Source organism: Conger conger, chromosome 16, assembly GCF_963514075.1.
Source record: "Conger conger chromosome 16, fConCon1.1, whole genome shotgun sequence".
Lineage (NCBI taxonomy): Eukaryota > Metazoa > Chordata > Actinopteri > Anguilliformes > Congridae > Conger > Conger conger.
The window spans coordinates 31,899,550-31,916,082 of record NC_083775.1 but is presented as its reverse complement, the minus strand read 5'-3'; the positions used below and the strand labels follow the sequence as shown (position 1 = coordinate 31,916,082).

At 43.1% G+C, this 16,533-nt stretch overlaps 1 gene segment (V, D, J or C); it reads right to left on the bottom strand.

Annotated features, from left to right (window-relative positions):
* Nucleotides 1–7,926: 7,926 nt before the first annotated feature.
* On the bottom strand, nucleotides 7,927–15,815 carry LOC133114160 (Ig kappa-b4 chain C region-like). The segment is given in 4 exon segments: nucleotides 7,927–8,506; nucleotides 10,103–10,154; nucleotides 12,438–12,488; nucleotides 15,786–15,815. Coding segments are annotated over 4 exon segments (450 nt in total).
* Between the last annotated feature and the right edge of the window lie 718 nt (nucleotides 15,816–16,533).

Below are 16,533 nucleotides of genomic sequence, written 5' to 3'. Positions count from 1 at the left end.
CGCCTAGTCGTCCGCCCGGGAGGCGTCGTTCTGGGTGCAGAGAGGGAGAGATTAGCGGGGTTAGGGGGGTGGTGATTTCCTCACGTGCGTCTTTGCTGTTGCAGGTTTCGTTCGCGGACTTTCGTTCAGTGCCACTGGGCTCTCGGGGTACGTCCAGGCTCTTGGCGTTTCTCCTGCTGCTGGTTTAGCTTGAGCTTCCCTAGTAGGGTTTTTACTCACTCCAGCTCCAGGCAACCCTCCTCCGTGCTGAGCCCCGCTTGGCGTTTCTTTTCTCCTTTTAAACGCTGCCGCTCCCTTCCGCGAACTCGGCACAGCTGTGCCTGTTTGATTAGAGGAGGTTAGTAATTTCCCGTCCCATTCCGCACGCGTCTCGCCTCGGGGCCGCTGTCCTCGGTGCTGATCCTCCTCCCGGCCTTTCTCCAAGGTGCCGCTCTTAGACATGTCAGGGGGAAATATTCACCGTTAATTATTTTCCCCAGCGCTTGGCGCCGGCGCACTGGCTGTTCAACCCCAGTGGTGTACCGATCGCAGGTCGGGCCACCACAATGCTCACTACAGACTGCTAGTGTAAACCATGCATGCTCACTACAGACTGCTAGTGTAAACCATGTATGCTCACTACAGACTGCTAGTGTAAACCATGCATGCTCACTACAGACTGCACGTGTAAACCATGCATGCTCACTACAGACTGCTAGTGTAAACCATGTATGCTCTCTACAGACTTCTAGTGTAAACCATGTATGCTCACTACAGACTGCTAGTGTAAACCATGCATGCTCACTACAGACTGCTAGTGTAAACCATGTTTGCTCACTACAGACTGCTAGTCTAAACCCCCTACACCCCTGTTCCTCCCTCGTGTAATAGACTATCACATATGGGCAGCACGGTGGTCCAGTGAATAGCACTGTCACCTCACAACAAGAATGTCCCGGAAACCTCCGGGTACTTCGGTTACCTCCCACATCCAAATATCAACCGAACCCAAACACATCATTGTGTCCTGTGCTGCCGGATCTGTTCTGTGTGTCCCCCTCTGGCTGCTGTCTGCTGCCTCCTCCCGGTCTGATCCATCCCTGCTTGTATGGAGGGCCAGGAGGGCTTCCATACCACAAAACATAACTTTCTTTTTATTTTGTAAAACCCCACGCTAACCCAACGACGGAATTTAGCGAGGGCTGAAGGTATCAGCGTGCTCGTCCTTCTGGTGTTGCTGAAAGAATACTAATAGGGTTAAAAATGAGTGGCCCCTATGCAGACAGTCTAGATCAGCCAATAAACAAACCACGATACAAAGGCAGTAGTACCACTCTGCCTTCCGCTCTTTACTGGTCCGGGCTGACCCAGAATCTCCACAATAGGGCCAATAGATTCACCTTCGTTTATCTGACTCCATTTTAGAATAATCATTTAGATTAGTTATCCACATTAGTGGATGTCATATTTATAATTTTGACTTGATCGCTATAGGAATCCTGTACTGATATTTACTCTCCGAACAGTCCTCTACTGGTACCACCGCATGTCACATCGCGCGTAATGTGCACGTCTCACGAACTGACTAGCTATCTGTAGGCATTACAGAGGTCGCAGGAATAGCTACTCTCGGGTATATCTGTTTACAGCCTAGGGACCCAAGCAGACCAACATAGCTACGGCTGTGCTCGACATGAATGAACTACCATGCGGAGGCGAGGGATTTACCAACATAGGTCTATGGGTGCTATACGCCGTGATACAGTAAGTGGAAATAATCATCCTCCCTAGACCAGTTTGTGGGGGTAAACCAAGCATTCCCTGTATAACTTTGAGTGTCAGTAAGGAAAACCAAACAGATCAAGTTTTAACAGTTTATTTTACCAGGCAGGTTACATACACGTAACTGCATACTAGTTCCAAATAAAAAAACATTACAATGCAAACCAAATTACGGAGTCTTAAAAGTCATACCTGGTAATAAAAGCTACATATGGGAGTCTGGCTACAGACACCCTGTACATAGAAATTACGTGCACGGAGTGCACGGGAGGCTGATTGCATTCTCCCAGATTGCTTAGTTTGCTGTCCTTAAATCCAAAATCTGGCCTTTGATGTTAACTCTAACAATCGGTCACCCATCTGTAATTTGGAGCCACGCCTCCCCAGGAAGCGCAGGGGGGTTGAGGCACATGGCTTTCACTGGGGCAGAGCTCCACACAGCTTCTCCTGGTTGGTTATGATGTACAGGGTTTGCTGTTGCAGAAATAAAACCATTGCACCAGTCGCAATGAAACAATCGGAATAATACCAAACATGAATATTATCTAAACTGACTTTGTCATGAAACATCCAATGCTGTACACATAATTTAGTGACTGAGTAAAAGAGAGAGAGAGCAATGAAGGGGGGTTCAGGAGAAGGTCAGGGCCTAACAGGCCATGCCCTCTGAAACCTTCCCGTGCCGTAAAGGATGTTGCCCCGTCGTAATGAGTGATTTAAGGCCTGAGTCTTCCCCCACAGGCTCCTGCCCGTATGGGTGAGGAGATAGTGGGGGTTAATGATGCATGCTCCTAAATTACTTTACAGCCACATATTCCACAATACCAGAGGAAGCCAGCAAGCTGACCAGCCCTGGGTGATAATGCCAGATGTCCGCCTTACAATTTTAATGTCTTGACCTATGAAGTTATTGAGTATAAATAAAGTATATAATAATAATAATAATAATAATAATAATAATAATAATAATAATAATAATAATAATAATAATAATAATAATAATAATAATAATATTATAATGGGCGGCACGGATGGTGCAGTGGTTAGCACTGCCGCCTCACAGCAAGGAGGTCCTGGGTTCGAATCCCCGTCGGCCGGGGCCTCTCTGTGCGGAGTTTACATGTTCTCCCCGTGTCTGCGTGGGTTTCCTCCGGGTACTCCGGTTTCCTCCCACAGTCCAAAGACATGCAGGTTAGGCTGATTGGAGAGTCTAAATTGCCCATAGGTATGAGTGTGTGAGTGAATGGTGTGTGTGCCCTGCGATGGACTGGCGACCTGTCCAGGGTATATTCCTGCCTTTCGCCCAATGTATGCTGGGATAGGTTCCAGCCCCCCTGCGACCCTGTTCAGGATAAGTGGGTTAAGATAATGGATGGATGGATAATAATAATAATAATACATGTCTCCTACTGTGCTCCTCCTCCACCTTTTGGCCGCAAGCTTTTTAGATACAGTAGACAAACATCCTGAACACTTTTTAGAATAACAAATACAAGTAGACAAGCAAGGTACTGGGCAGAAGTCTCTCGGCAGTGGCCCTTTTATCTGGCTCACTGGTTCCTGGATGTAGAGAAATGGTGCAACTCAGCAGTGAATATTAGACTTGTTTACCAACTTAAGTGCAGCTGAGACCAGATATGATTTAGTCCACAGGGAGGGAGTAATGTTCCCCCTTACAGTAAATTCAGAAACGTCACATTCAACCTTGGTTGTGTTAAACGCAAATGTCTACTTCTCCCTTTCTTTTTCATAGAAATAGGGGTGCGGAAAAAAAAAATTTGTTAGTCATGTTTTAGGGGGCATTTGCATGGTTATTGAAGACTACTTCCAGTTAAATTTTGGGCAAATTTTAATAAGTAATGTATATAGCTTGTGTTTCCTCCGAAATCCCAAATCCTCTAGAATTCAGTGTTGTTTGGCTGGAGAGGAACCTCTTTGGGTTCTGCTTCCAGAGCTCTCTCTCCATACATCACACAAGCTGCCATTACACTCCCCAACCACCAGAGGAAGACAGAGTGGTACTGTTGCTCCTGATGTAAAAGCACTACAGTATAATCAGAGGGAGGAAACTACAGTCTGGTGTTAAACTCAGTGACTGAACTGCAGTGTGGGAAAAGAAGGGGTTGCTGGGAGAATGTGCAGAATGGGAGAAGCAGCTTTTCAGTGCTCTCAAGTGATGGAGGGCATTGCAGAAATGACATTTGTTGTTAAATATGATCAAACATACTAAAATAGGACAACAGAAAAAAATCACTGATGAACATATCATGGAAAAAGTTCCAAAGCTGGACTGGAGAAAATCGCAGTTATCAGAGAGATGAAGTAGAAAATGGCCTTCGACAGTGAGCCCAGAATTCCCTCAGTCAGACTGTGCATTAAATGTATATGGATATGCTGTAACTGAACATTTCCACGTGCCTCAATGAGGTCCTTGACTTTTTGAACTCCCATAGAAACTGCCATCAGAATAGAAAACATGTACATTTTCTCAAATCATATTTTACACAATCTTACCACTTCAGTCCTTCTTCACCATGAACATGTATTCGCCCGTATACATGTACACAGCTCAATGTCAGAAACCGTTATTTTGACATTTGAATGTTTGACAGATTAAAAATAGCAGTGAACAGTTCACATGTCCCAGCCCTCTATAGACCCACTGCTGCTCACACATCAGAGCTCCTCTAACTGTGTGTGACAGGATTTGTATAGAGGAAGGGGCTTTGCATACCTGTCCTGCCTCACTGCTCCACACACTTTAAGACCCCCAGTACTGATCAGTGACTGTCCAGTCCATTCACAGACACTGACACAGGCAGCATTATAATGATGTCAGTCCTTCTACTGCTGGTGATTCTGGGACTTGTTGTACAGGGTGAGACAGATTGAAACATTTTAACTTGGGATTTTGGTTATATTTAACATTTCATTTGCCGACTTCTCTCTTTTCACAACAGTGCTATTATCGTCTATTCAAACCTAGCAGAATATTACATGGGGTTTGTCAATATTAATGTGCATTGAACTACATTTCTTAATTTTCCTTTTCAGAATCAATGGCAGATATAGTTGTGACTCAGTCTCCATCAGCTCAGACTGTTCAGCAGGGACACACTGTCTCTATCAGCTGTACAGTCAGTCAGAGTGTTTTCGTTTATTCCGACGGTGATTCTGCTCTCTACTGGTACCTGCAGAAACCTGGTCAGGCTCCTAAACTTCTGATTAAGTATGCTACAACACGCGAGTCTGGGATTCCTGATCGTTTCAGTGGGAGTGGATCTGGGACTCACTTTACACTGAAAATCACTGGAGTCCAGGCTGAAGATGCAGGAGATTATTACTGTCAGAGTGCACACAGTGGTAATGTGTTCACACAGTGATACAGAGCCGTACAAAAACCTCCCTCAGTCAGACTGCACAGAGACTGCACTGCTGCAGCTGGGACCTACTGCAGGTGCTGAGGGGGGAGGCACTGATCTCTGACACCAATACCGCCAGCAGGGCTGTAGGGGGCGACAATGAGCTGCAGCCCTGAACACACACCTCTCTGTGCTGAAGAGGAGCTGCTCTGTGTCACATACAGAACCCATAGCAGAGCTGCTGCTGAACCACACACACTCCTGTAGCACAACATCACAGACATCACACAGTGTATCACACACACACCTGTACCACAACATCACAGACACCACACAGTGTATCACACACACTCCTGTACCACAACATCACAGACATCACACAGTGTATCACACACACTCCTGTACCACAACATCACAGACATCACACAGTGTATCACACACACTCCTGTACCACAACATCACAGACATCACAATAATAATCACCTGGGTGTTGGGGTTTCAAGTAGATGACTTGAAATATCAGCAGGTTTGAGTTCAATACACACATCAGCATTCATGTCATTAAAGCTGTTTCTGTTCAGATGCTATGCAAGTGACTCTCAGCTTTGCTGGACTGAATCACAGAATCAGATTTTACTGTGATGTGAATCCTTACATAGACCTGATCATCATTTTTGTAAAAATGGTCATGGCATGTCAGTGTCACACACTCCAGGGAATACAAAGCATTTTTCTAAAGTGTTAAACAAGCATAAAAGTATCAAATAATATTATTATGTACCCCCGTTTTCAGATTACATTGCACAAAACCAGCATGAACATAAGAATGTTCAGCATGGGAATATCAAATACTTCTAATTTAAAGTATTTTTTATAACTCAAGGGACGTGCACATGCATCCATTGTATTTCAGGCATGATCCAGTGATTGATATCACCAGAACAGAATGTTTCAGTTCAGTGAACAAAGGTTGTATTGTGTACTTTGAATTTCTAGGGGATATGTAAACAAACAGACATCTCTTATTCACACAGGATTAAAATTAATAAGTAATGCACCCACACTGGGATATGTCACCATGTTGAAGTGTTGAAGGCATTGGTGCAAATCTGTTCTCTTGTCATTCATTTTTTTCATCTCCAATCCCACCAAAGTCGGAATGCCCAGTTTGTGAACTACACCAAGCATGGTCAATACTGCCAGCAGAAGACTGGCGCTTCTCTTCCAAAAGTAACACCCAACACCAGCCAGACACTTCTGTTCACACTGCAGGCACACGCTGCACATGCACACAACAGGGGCAGAGAGCACGCCACAGGCACCCAGACGGCCAACAGGGGGCGCTCCAGCAATGAACACTGCTATCCCTGCTGACTGAATCCCTCCCATAACCCCCTTGGGGGACACAAAGCCAACATGGACCGACCCTGCAGGACTGCCAGTCACAGTCAGCCTGAGACCATGCTGCTCACTCACTTACTGCAAGTGGACATTTTACTGAGTGATCTACCCAGCAGCCCATTTCAGTCTCAAGACTCTTTAGAACTTGCACTTCCATAATGCTTATCTCTACTGCATCTCTATGTGCTTTCATGTGGACATAAAGACTATTCATGTACAGTGTTATTCACTGACATCTTTACTTTAGATGTGCCTCTTGGTGATCACCTCTCCTCTCTATTATACCTCTCTGCTGGCACAATGAATGCCCTCTTTGCTGACATTGATGTATCAGAAGTAAGAGAATGAACAAAACCAAACCTCCAGACATGAAATCTCTAATCTGAGACTGATGCTGCAGCAGGTGTGAGGTACAGCCCCCTCCCTTTCTCACCTCACTACAGAAATGAGCCCTCCACCCTCTCATGTTCAAACAGCTCTCAGTGATGGGTATTTTGGGCTGTGGGGGTGAAACTCAGATTTGCATGTGCAGGTGGGGCAGGCTGGTTCTCCTGTCCCTCAGTGGGACTGACTCAATCTCAGAATAGAGCAGCACTGTGGCCAGGTGTCTGGGCCGTCCCCAGGGGGTTAGTGTGAGCTGAGCACACATCCTGCTGTACAGAACTGCTCTGAGCACGCTGCACACATCACTGCTCCTCTCAGCAGGCCTCCAGAGCTGGGACTGCTCCTCCTCAACTGATTCCAGATCAGTTATTTCACACACAGTCTCTTATCACCTCCATCTAGTCTCTGTGTGAGAGCACTATGAACTGATTCCAGATCAGTTCCTTCACACACGGTCTCTTATCACCTCCGTGTGAGAGCACTATAAACTCATTCCAGATCAGGCAGAGTCCACTATGATCAGTATGAACCAGTATCAGAAAATTCCCAAAAAATGAAACAATGCATCAAGTTATTCATAAATAATCTAAAGAAATATGGTCTATAAGTTTATCAAGGACCTACATTCTTTGTCAAATGACATTTATATAGATTGTAAGCTATAATAATTTTATATGGACAAAGCAATCCATGTACTTAGTTCATATTGTATTGTCAAAGAAAAGAATACTCAGGTTGCATTTCTGTGTGGATTCTCCATACACTTATGTCAGCAACACTCTCCAGCTCTGGGAATTAATATGAAATTAAAAAATTGGTACAAAAATATCTCTTCTTTGTCAGTTTACTTCAAGCCATCTATCTTTATCATCTCAGATACATTTTGGGGTGTTTTGTAAAAGTATTTTCAGTGGCAAGAATATAATTATGATTTAATCAGAGAAAGGGCAGCCCAAAAACCACAGGATCATCAGAAGCACAAACATCAATGTAATAACAAAAGCCAGAGAGAAAGTAGTTCTTCAAAAAGTCTTTATTATGTCAATGATATTGATCTAACAGCTATTCTCAAAACCACACAAACACAAATAAGAATGCATATTTGTTGAAGAGCACAAGCAGAGCACATGTCAGATATTAGCACTGAAAGCTCAGGCTGGGGGAAGGATTCACACACAGGCTCAGCTCAGTGTGACAGCAGTAAGGAGCAGAGAGGCTGAGGGCAGAACAGGGTAAAAACAGTGTGACCAGAGTGTGTGAGCTGGGCCTCCACCCGGCCTACTAAGAACAGTGGGCTCTCCTCAGTGTCTGAGGGGGGGCAGACAGGGAGCCCTTTGTGGCCTCACAGGTCAGTGACCCTGCCTTCACCCAGTCGTTCTCACTGAGAGTCAGGGAGCTGCTCCAGCTGTACAGGCCGTCCTTCCCCAGGACCCCCACACTCCCGGCCACGCCCAAGCTCCTACTGGTACCGTCCACTTTCCAGCGCAGAGTCCAGTCTGAGGGGAAGCCCTTGTTGGCCAGACACACCAGTGTGGCCTTTCCCTGCTTCAGCTCCACACTGGAGGGGGGCAGGACTGTGAGGGTGGGAACTGTGTCACCTGGGAGACACAGAGAGACGTGAGGTCAGAGAGTGGACACACCCCCATGTGTCAATCATTCTGTCCTTACAATGAGAGATGACTGAGACACAGAGAATGTCAGGTGTTACTCATAGGCAGTGGCTGAAGATCATTTAGCCTGATTTGCTTCATCTTGTACAGCATAAAGCACATGACATGTTTTAAGGTTCTATCTACGTGGATTCCATTATTATCAGAACCTGTGACTGCACTTTAAAATGAAAAATTCATCACCACAACAAATCTATTTCTTAGTAGTTACAGTTGCATTTTGCTCCACTTTTGCACCTCAAAAGTGGCACAAATCTCTTCCCGATATTTTATTGGTATGTCCATATAATTATACATTATGATTCGAAAATCATATGTTAGTTGATAATGGTATTATGCTCTGAAAACCTACAGAATAATTTTCATTTGTGGTCCGTCTCATTGACAAAATAAATACGCGCTAAATACGATAATAATATAATTGAAATAAATTAACCAATTCAGCAAAATTATTCAGTACATTGACATTTCTCGTTTTTTTATGATTCAAACCAATGTTGTCGAGTAGCTACGGAACGTTATTACACGAGCGTGGGACTACAGAACAGAAATGTGTCAGGTAATAGACATGTTATTCATCCAATGATACGGTCATATATTATAATTATAACATTATCAAAAATAAAGTCGAATATCATAAAACGATCGAATTTAATCAGCAATACAACCATAACGTGTAGCCTGAAAATCACGATCCTTTTTTATTCAAGTATGTAAAATAAAGAACTCTTTGACTTCGGCATTTTAATTTTTTGAGTTCAAAATAGTCAGGTTATGATTGATAGGCTATATCATGACTTTCTATCATTTCATTTAATGTGACACAAATAACATCTGGCTGCACTTCAAACTTCTACAGAGCCGCTTTGATTCCACCGAATGAACCAATGCTATTTATGTTGTACTGCACGGAATAAAGTTCTTTCAGGACTGTATTCTAAACATCAATGCGATAGCTAAAAACACTGTTTGAATATAGTGGGCTAGTTTAAATTGCCAAGCTTATTCATAATTAAACCAACATCTAACGTAGGAAACTTGCAGTATATTTAAAAAAATACAGTAAAAATATCGATGTGGACGAAGAATCTGAAAGAGAGATTATTTAGGCTACTTCCAATTGGCAGTTTTGTTCCGCTACCGAAAGTGACCCCGAGTGAACAGACTCATTCACCAGCCGTACAAAAACCTCTTGCTCAAAAGACACTGCCGTCCTATGCATGTTCAAGTGCAACTTCACGCCGCTATTCAAACGAGTCAATCATTTGCTTATAAAAATGTACAACATTTTCTTTGATTTTATGCATTATACGCAAATGTACTCCACTCTACTGAGCGTTTCTGTGGGCAAGATTTAAAATAATTTAAAATCAATTACTAATCTTACAAGGATTCCTGTTATTTAAGCATCGCGATAATTATTAAAGATTTGAATTAACGAAATCCAACATCGTAAAATGACAATATATGTAAAAAGAAAGCACAAACATCGATATGGATATATCTGAAATAGAAATTACTCACGTCCAACTGACAGTTTCGTTCCGCCACCGAAAGTGTCCCACAGTGATACAGACTCATTCACCAGCCGTACAAAAACCTCTTGCTCAAGAGACACTGTCGTCCTAAGCCTTTTTCATTCTGACTTCACGCAGATTTTAAGTCAACCATTTATAACGTGTAACAGCATACCCGAAGCTTTTTATGTAGGCATATCCTACCCACTTGCATCCTACTCTCTTGAGCTTGAAATTCATGTTTTTTGTTCTTTCTAGTTTCACGACGGACTCGGTTGTAATAAGATAATGTGACACATATACAATACTAGCAATTCGCAAAAACGTCCAGTGAAATTAATGAATAAGAACTGATCGAATCTCCAAACTCAAAAACTCCAAATCTTGAGAAGTCTTATTGTGTTGCAACTTACTGCCGATTTCCAGTTTGGTCCCGCCACCGAAAGTCCACCACAGTGATTGGGTCTGATCAACTGACTGTACAAAAACCTGCCTCAACAGATAGTTGATCCGACCGACTGTACTCGTAAGTCCCCTACTGGAGAATTTTGAAACGACCATTACGATGGTATTCTGAAAGCTGAATAATTCATATTAAACATATCTAAACTCATATTTTGTGTAAAATGCTCCTAGATCCACAATAAATTATGAATGACGTGATTGTGACACGGGTAGTAGTGCGAGATGAGCAGATGAGCGCTTCACCTCCTGTTTGGACGTCATCATGGATTCTTGCTTTTGCCGCACCCCAGAGACATTCAGCAGCATGGACATGGACAGCCACAGTGATAATTATTCATTTTTAATTTGTCTTCGTCTTAATCTTCAACAGACCTCATTTCAACAACTTGAAAAAGCAGTCTTGAGCCAATGGCCACTTGAACTTCATTTTGAATTGTGCTTTGAGCAGTAGCACTGTTTATCCTGAGGTACTAACACTGATATGAAAGTGGAAGTTACCATCTGGTGTTGAATCCTGACGGTGCTGCTGCTGACTGTGACCAGCAGCTCCACAGGCCAGTGTGTAAGTGGCCATAGTGCTGATCAGAAAGGGAGGCTTTCAGTGGGCTCAGCTGCTCCTGTCTCATCCTGCCAGAGAGACTCATCTGCACGCTGCCTGCTTCCTGCCTGTGTCAACTGCACAAGATGCACAGGCCTCCAGCACAGTGGCTGTGTTGCTCAGTTTGTGCACTGCAGTAAAGAAGTGATAACAGCACACGCTATGTGGAGGATGTATGATTTTATGCACCATTCAGGAATGAGAGATAATTGTTTGCATTGAACATCATCTGAAATAACAGTTTTCATTCATGAGGTAGGCCTTCAAACATGATGTGCACCCCAAACAGCAGAACATGAGGAAAAATGCTGGACTGGTTTTTAAATGTCTGAGAAGACCGTTGTCCTTGACATTATAATTCCACTGAGGATTTCCTTGGATATATCATACAATGATTGTATCATCTTTGCTGAAATATGCATGCCATGTGATTTGCAATGTATAAAATATAACCAAAAAATAGAATCCAATACATCACATGATGTAGGCCTTCATCCTAAACTGGAGCAAAAGTGGAAACAGAATAGATTGGATTTTTAAAGTCTGTTCAAACGCCTGTTTTCCTTGATGTAATAACATAGCAATAACACAAACAAAACAGTGTTTCTGTCTACAGTCAGTCCAGTTTTCCAATTGTTACATCAAAGATACTCAATCAAATTAATTTCAAATGGGGACTCAATCCTGTGTTCAATCAACATTTGTCCTTATCTTTGATTTTAAAGAAGATAAAATAATGTTTAATAAAATATGAATGAGTAAAATAATGAATAGTCCCACATTGAGGTCCCCAGGCTGTGGGCAGTGGCCCTTTTATCTGGAGGTGGGGAGCCTCTAAGTGCTGCTGGAGTCACTCCTGGAGGACAGCTGCTCCCAGGTGTTGAGTAACTGGTGTAATCACTGACCTCTGACTGGGCTGCTCCCTGGTGTTGAGTAACTGGTGTAATCACAGAGCTCTGACTGGGCTGCTCCCTGGTGTAATAACAGGATGCTGTTCATCCTGCTCCCAATCACTGAATAACTGATGTAATTACAGGATGCTGTTCACCCTGCTCCCAATCACTGAATAACTGATGTAATTACAGGATGCTGTTCACCCTGCTCCCAATCACTGAATAACTGATGTAGTTACAGGATGATGTTCACCCTGCTCACAATCACTGAATAACTGCTGTAATTACAGGATGCTGTTCACCCTGCTCACAATCACTGAATAACTGCTGTAATTACAGGATGCTGTTCACCCTGCTCCCAATCACTGAATAACTGCTGTAATTACAGGATGCTTTCCAGCCTGCTCCACTCTGGCCTGCATCTGCTGTCCATGGTCCTGCAGACACGGGGAACTGGGAGAGGTCACAGGTCACAAGAGAGAGAAAAGAGAGCACAGCTGGGCGGGGCATCTAGGCCCTGCATCACAATAGGTCAAAATAGCAGTGAACAGTGCACATGTCCCAGCCCTCTATAGACCCACTGCTGTTCACACATCAGAGCTCCTCTAACTGTGTGTGACAGGATTTGTATAGAGGAAGGGGCTTTGCATACCTGTCCTGCCTCACTGCTCCACACACTTTAAGACCCCCAGTACTGATCAGTGACTGTCCAGTCCTTTCACAGACACTGACACAGGCAGCATTATGATGATGTCAGTCTTTCTACTGCTGGTGATGCTGGGAGTCATTGTACAGGGTGTGACAGATACTTTTTAGCTTGGGATTTTGTTGAAAAGAATTTGATTTGCTTGCTTTTTACAATACAACTCTGTCACAACAGTGCCATGATTGTATACTCGAATATCTCAGAATTTAAGTGTTGTTTTATAATACTATTATCCATTGACCTCCATTTCCTTGATTTCCTTTTCAGAATCAATGGCAGATATAGTTGTGACTCAGTCTCCATCAGCTCAGGCTGTTCAGCAGAGAGGCATTGTCTCAATCAGCTGTACAGTCAGTCAGAGTGTTTACTACCACTCAAGCTATGGCCACTATCTACACTGGTACCTGCAGAAACCTGGTCAGGCTCCTAAACTTCTGATTAAGTTTGCTACAACACGCGAGTCTGGGATTCCTGATCGTTTCAGTGGGAGTGGATCTGGGACTCAGTTTACACTGAAAATCACTGGAGTCCAGGCTGAAGATGCAGGAGATTATTACTGTCAGAGTTACCACTACATCAACAGTAAAAGTGTATTCACACAGTGATACAGAGCCGTACAAAAACCTCCCTCAGTCAGACTGCACAGAGACTGCACTGCTGCAGCTGGGACCTACTGCAGGTGCTGAGGGGGGAGGCACTGATCTGTAACATTGAGTTTTGTTGTGCAATAAGGACTCTCATTTTTATTGAATCAAATTTAATGCACCTTCTCTCAATGTTAATGTCAGCACATTAAAATCATTCTCTTACTATCCATTTTCTTAGTTTGTTAAAAACTTCTCATTGAAAAAAATATGACAGGAGGAGACATTTGGTTCAGAGTACATTCAGGAAGGAGGACTCGATCACCACTTTACAAGATGCAGACTGAAGAAAATACAAAAATCGTGAAGCAGCCCCACAATGGAGCTCAAAACTGGCCACAGCACCGACCAGAGGGAGGGTGTCAGTGGGCTCAGTTTGCCCTGCCTCATCACACAAGAGCCTTTCTCATCTGCAGTCTGTCTGCAGTCTGCCTGTATTAACTGAACAGGACGTACAGTCCTCCATCACAATAGCTGTACATCTAAGTGAGTGAACTGCAGTGTGTGAGAAGAAGAGGCTGCAGGGAACATGAGCTTTATGGAGATGCAGCTTCTCTGTGCTCTCACAGTTATGGAGGATATGATGAACATTACATGGGTCTGTAACTGTCATGTACCAAACTAAATTAGGACAACAGAACAAATCAGTGATGAAAATATGATGAAAAGGTTTCACTGCTGCACTGGAGAAAATATCACAGTAATCATAGTTGTGTTAACAGTATTCTCTCTGTTAACACAAGACTTCTCATTCTAATCATCTGAAAACTACAGTGTATAATGGACCTGCTAATTGTGGCATGAGGAAAAAGTCACCATTGAGTTTTAATTCACTTTCATTTCACATGGATAAACTGAGGTTGAATCATTCCCTGTGTCCACGTGATATCACTGACTTTTTCATTTCTGATAGTGGAACTTCCTTCAGAAAGCACAATTTATGAAACACAAGTTTTAAAGAATCTCAGCCCAGTATGAAGGTACCTGTGACCACTTAAACATACTGTACATACAAGGGCAATATCATTTTAGAAAATGTTCTGTTAGTGCCCACACTGTTAGGGCAAAACAGCAGTAAAGAGAGCATTGCTTGTCGTCTCGTAAAATCATATTTATTTCTTTCAAGTAGAAATAGTAGCTTATTTTCACCATTTGCTAAACAAGTGAAATTGTTTTACCCTTATGGCAAATGTTAAATTGTGTGAACCTGTCTAACCTGAATGGCATATTGTTGTCTTATTTAGCAAAAAGTCATAAATTTAGGATTAAAATCTTATTCTTACGACTAAAATACCTGGTGATTGCAGTATACATGTATCACAGCCCTCTACAGACCCACTGCTGTTCACACATCAGAGCTCCTCTAGCTGTGTGTGACAGGACTTCTAAGGGTCAATTTTTTCAGGATGTTTAAAATGTCTCATTTAAAAAACAAAAACACTGGAGACATGAGGAGAAATTTGGTTATTTTTTTCTAAAACAGAGTACATGTTTTGATTATAATTTTTGTACATACTCTATGAGAGGTTTCAACAGGGTTAAATCATAATTTGATACAAAACAGGTTTTTTCATGTTGGTCATTGTTACCTTAAATTTGATGAGGGGATCCTGTACGTTTCCTGGATAATATATTTATTTTTTACATTTCTTTTCCTTTTTTGTCATTTCGCACACACTTTTAATCCAAAGCAATTTACAAGTGCGTAGGTTCTTCCACAGGTTAAAAGCATCAAATCCATGACTAGTAAAAGACGCAGGAAGGGCTGTTCTCAACAAAAAGATGAGTCATTGTAAGTGCAATTTTCTTTTTAAAAATATATATTTGTATTATTTGTATACATTCCCAGAATCTTTAGAAAATAATCCAAAATATGAATGAGCTGACATCTACAGACCATTCAAAGATTACTGAGGTGATTCAGAGAGGTCAACAGAGTGCAGAGAACTTGTATTTCAGCAATGAGTCCTGCATTTGTTCAGTGATGCAAGTGCTGCTCACCCCAGATATAATTTCCCCTGACAGAGACCACAGGGAGGGAGGAATGTTCTCCACACTCTGACAGAGACCACAGGGAGGGAGGAATGTTCTCCACACTCTGACAGAGACCACAGGGAGGGAGGAATGTTCTCCACACTCTGACAGAGACCACAGGGAGGGAGGAATGTTCTCCACACTCTGACAGAGACCACAGGGAGGGAGGAATGTTCTCCACACTCTGACAGAGACCACAGGGAGGGAGGAATGTTCTCCACACTCTAACAGAGACCACAGGGAGGGAGGAATGTTCTCCACACTCTGACAGAGACCACAGGGAGGGAGGAATGTTCTCCACACTCTGACTCTGCTCTCTCCTCCTGCTCTTTCCCAAACTCCATACTCACATCCATGTTCTCCAGAAACTTGATTTTCATCCTTGGCTGTGTAAATACATTGATACATCAAAGGGTATTTATGTCTGTGATTTTCTTCAAGGTAGGCTTGAGCAAAATTAATTCTGTTTAAACTGTTAGCATGATTTGAGGCATTTTCTTGGTTACTGAATACAGATTTCAGGACAATTTTGGACAAAATAGAAAAGTCAATGCAGGATTGACCACATGCTCCCTCCAAGATCCTCATTAAGTCAGTGCTGTTTGGGTCGTTCTTCCAGAGCACTCTCTCTATACATCACACAATCCATTACACACTTCAACCACAGGGGGAGCCAGAGTGCTATGGTTGCTCCTGATGTAAAAGTACTACAGCAGGGGTTCTCAACATTCTTTTGACCAACACCCTCTCTTGAGGCTTTGTACTTGTGTCCAATGCAACATGATTTAGCAAGGAGACAAAATTAATCAACTGAACAAACTAGCAACTACAAAATTCATAAAGGGGGTGACATGGCTCAGGCAGTAAGAGCAGTCGTCTGGGAGTCGGAGGGTTGCCGGTTTGATCCCCCGCCCGGGCTGTGTCGAAATGTCCCTGAGCAAGAGCCTAACCCCCAAATGCTCCTGACGAGCTGGTCGGCACCTTGCATGGCAGCCAATCGGTGTCGGTGTCGGTGTATGAATGGGTGAATGAGAAGCATCAATTGTACAGCGCTATATAAATGCCAACCATTTACCTTTTAACAAATACAGCACATCC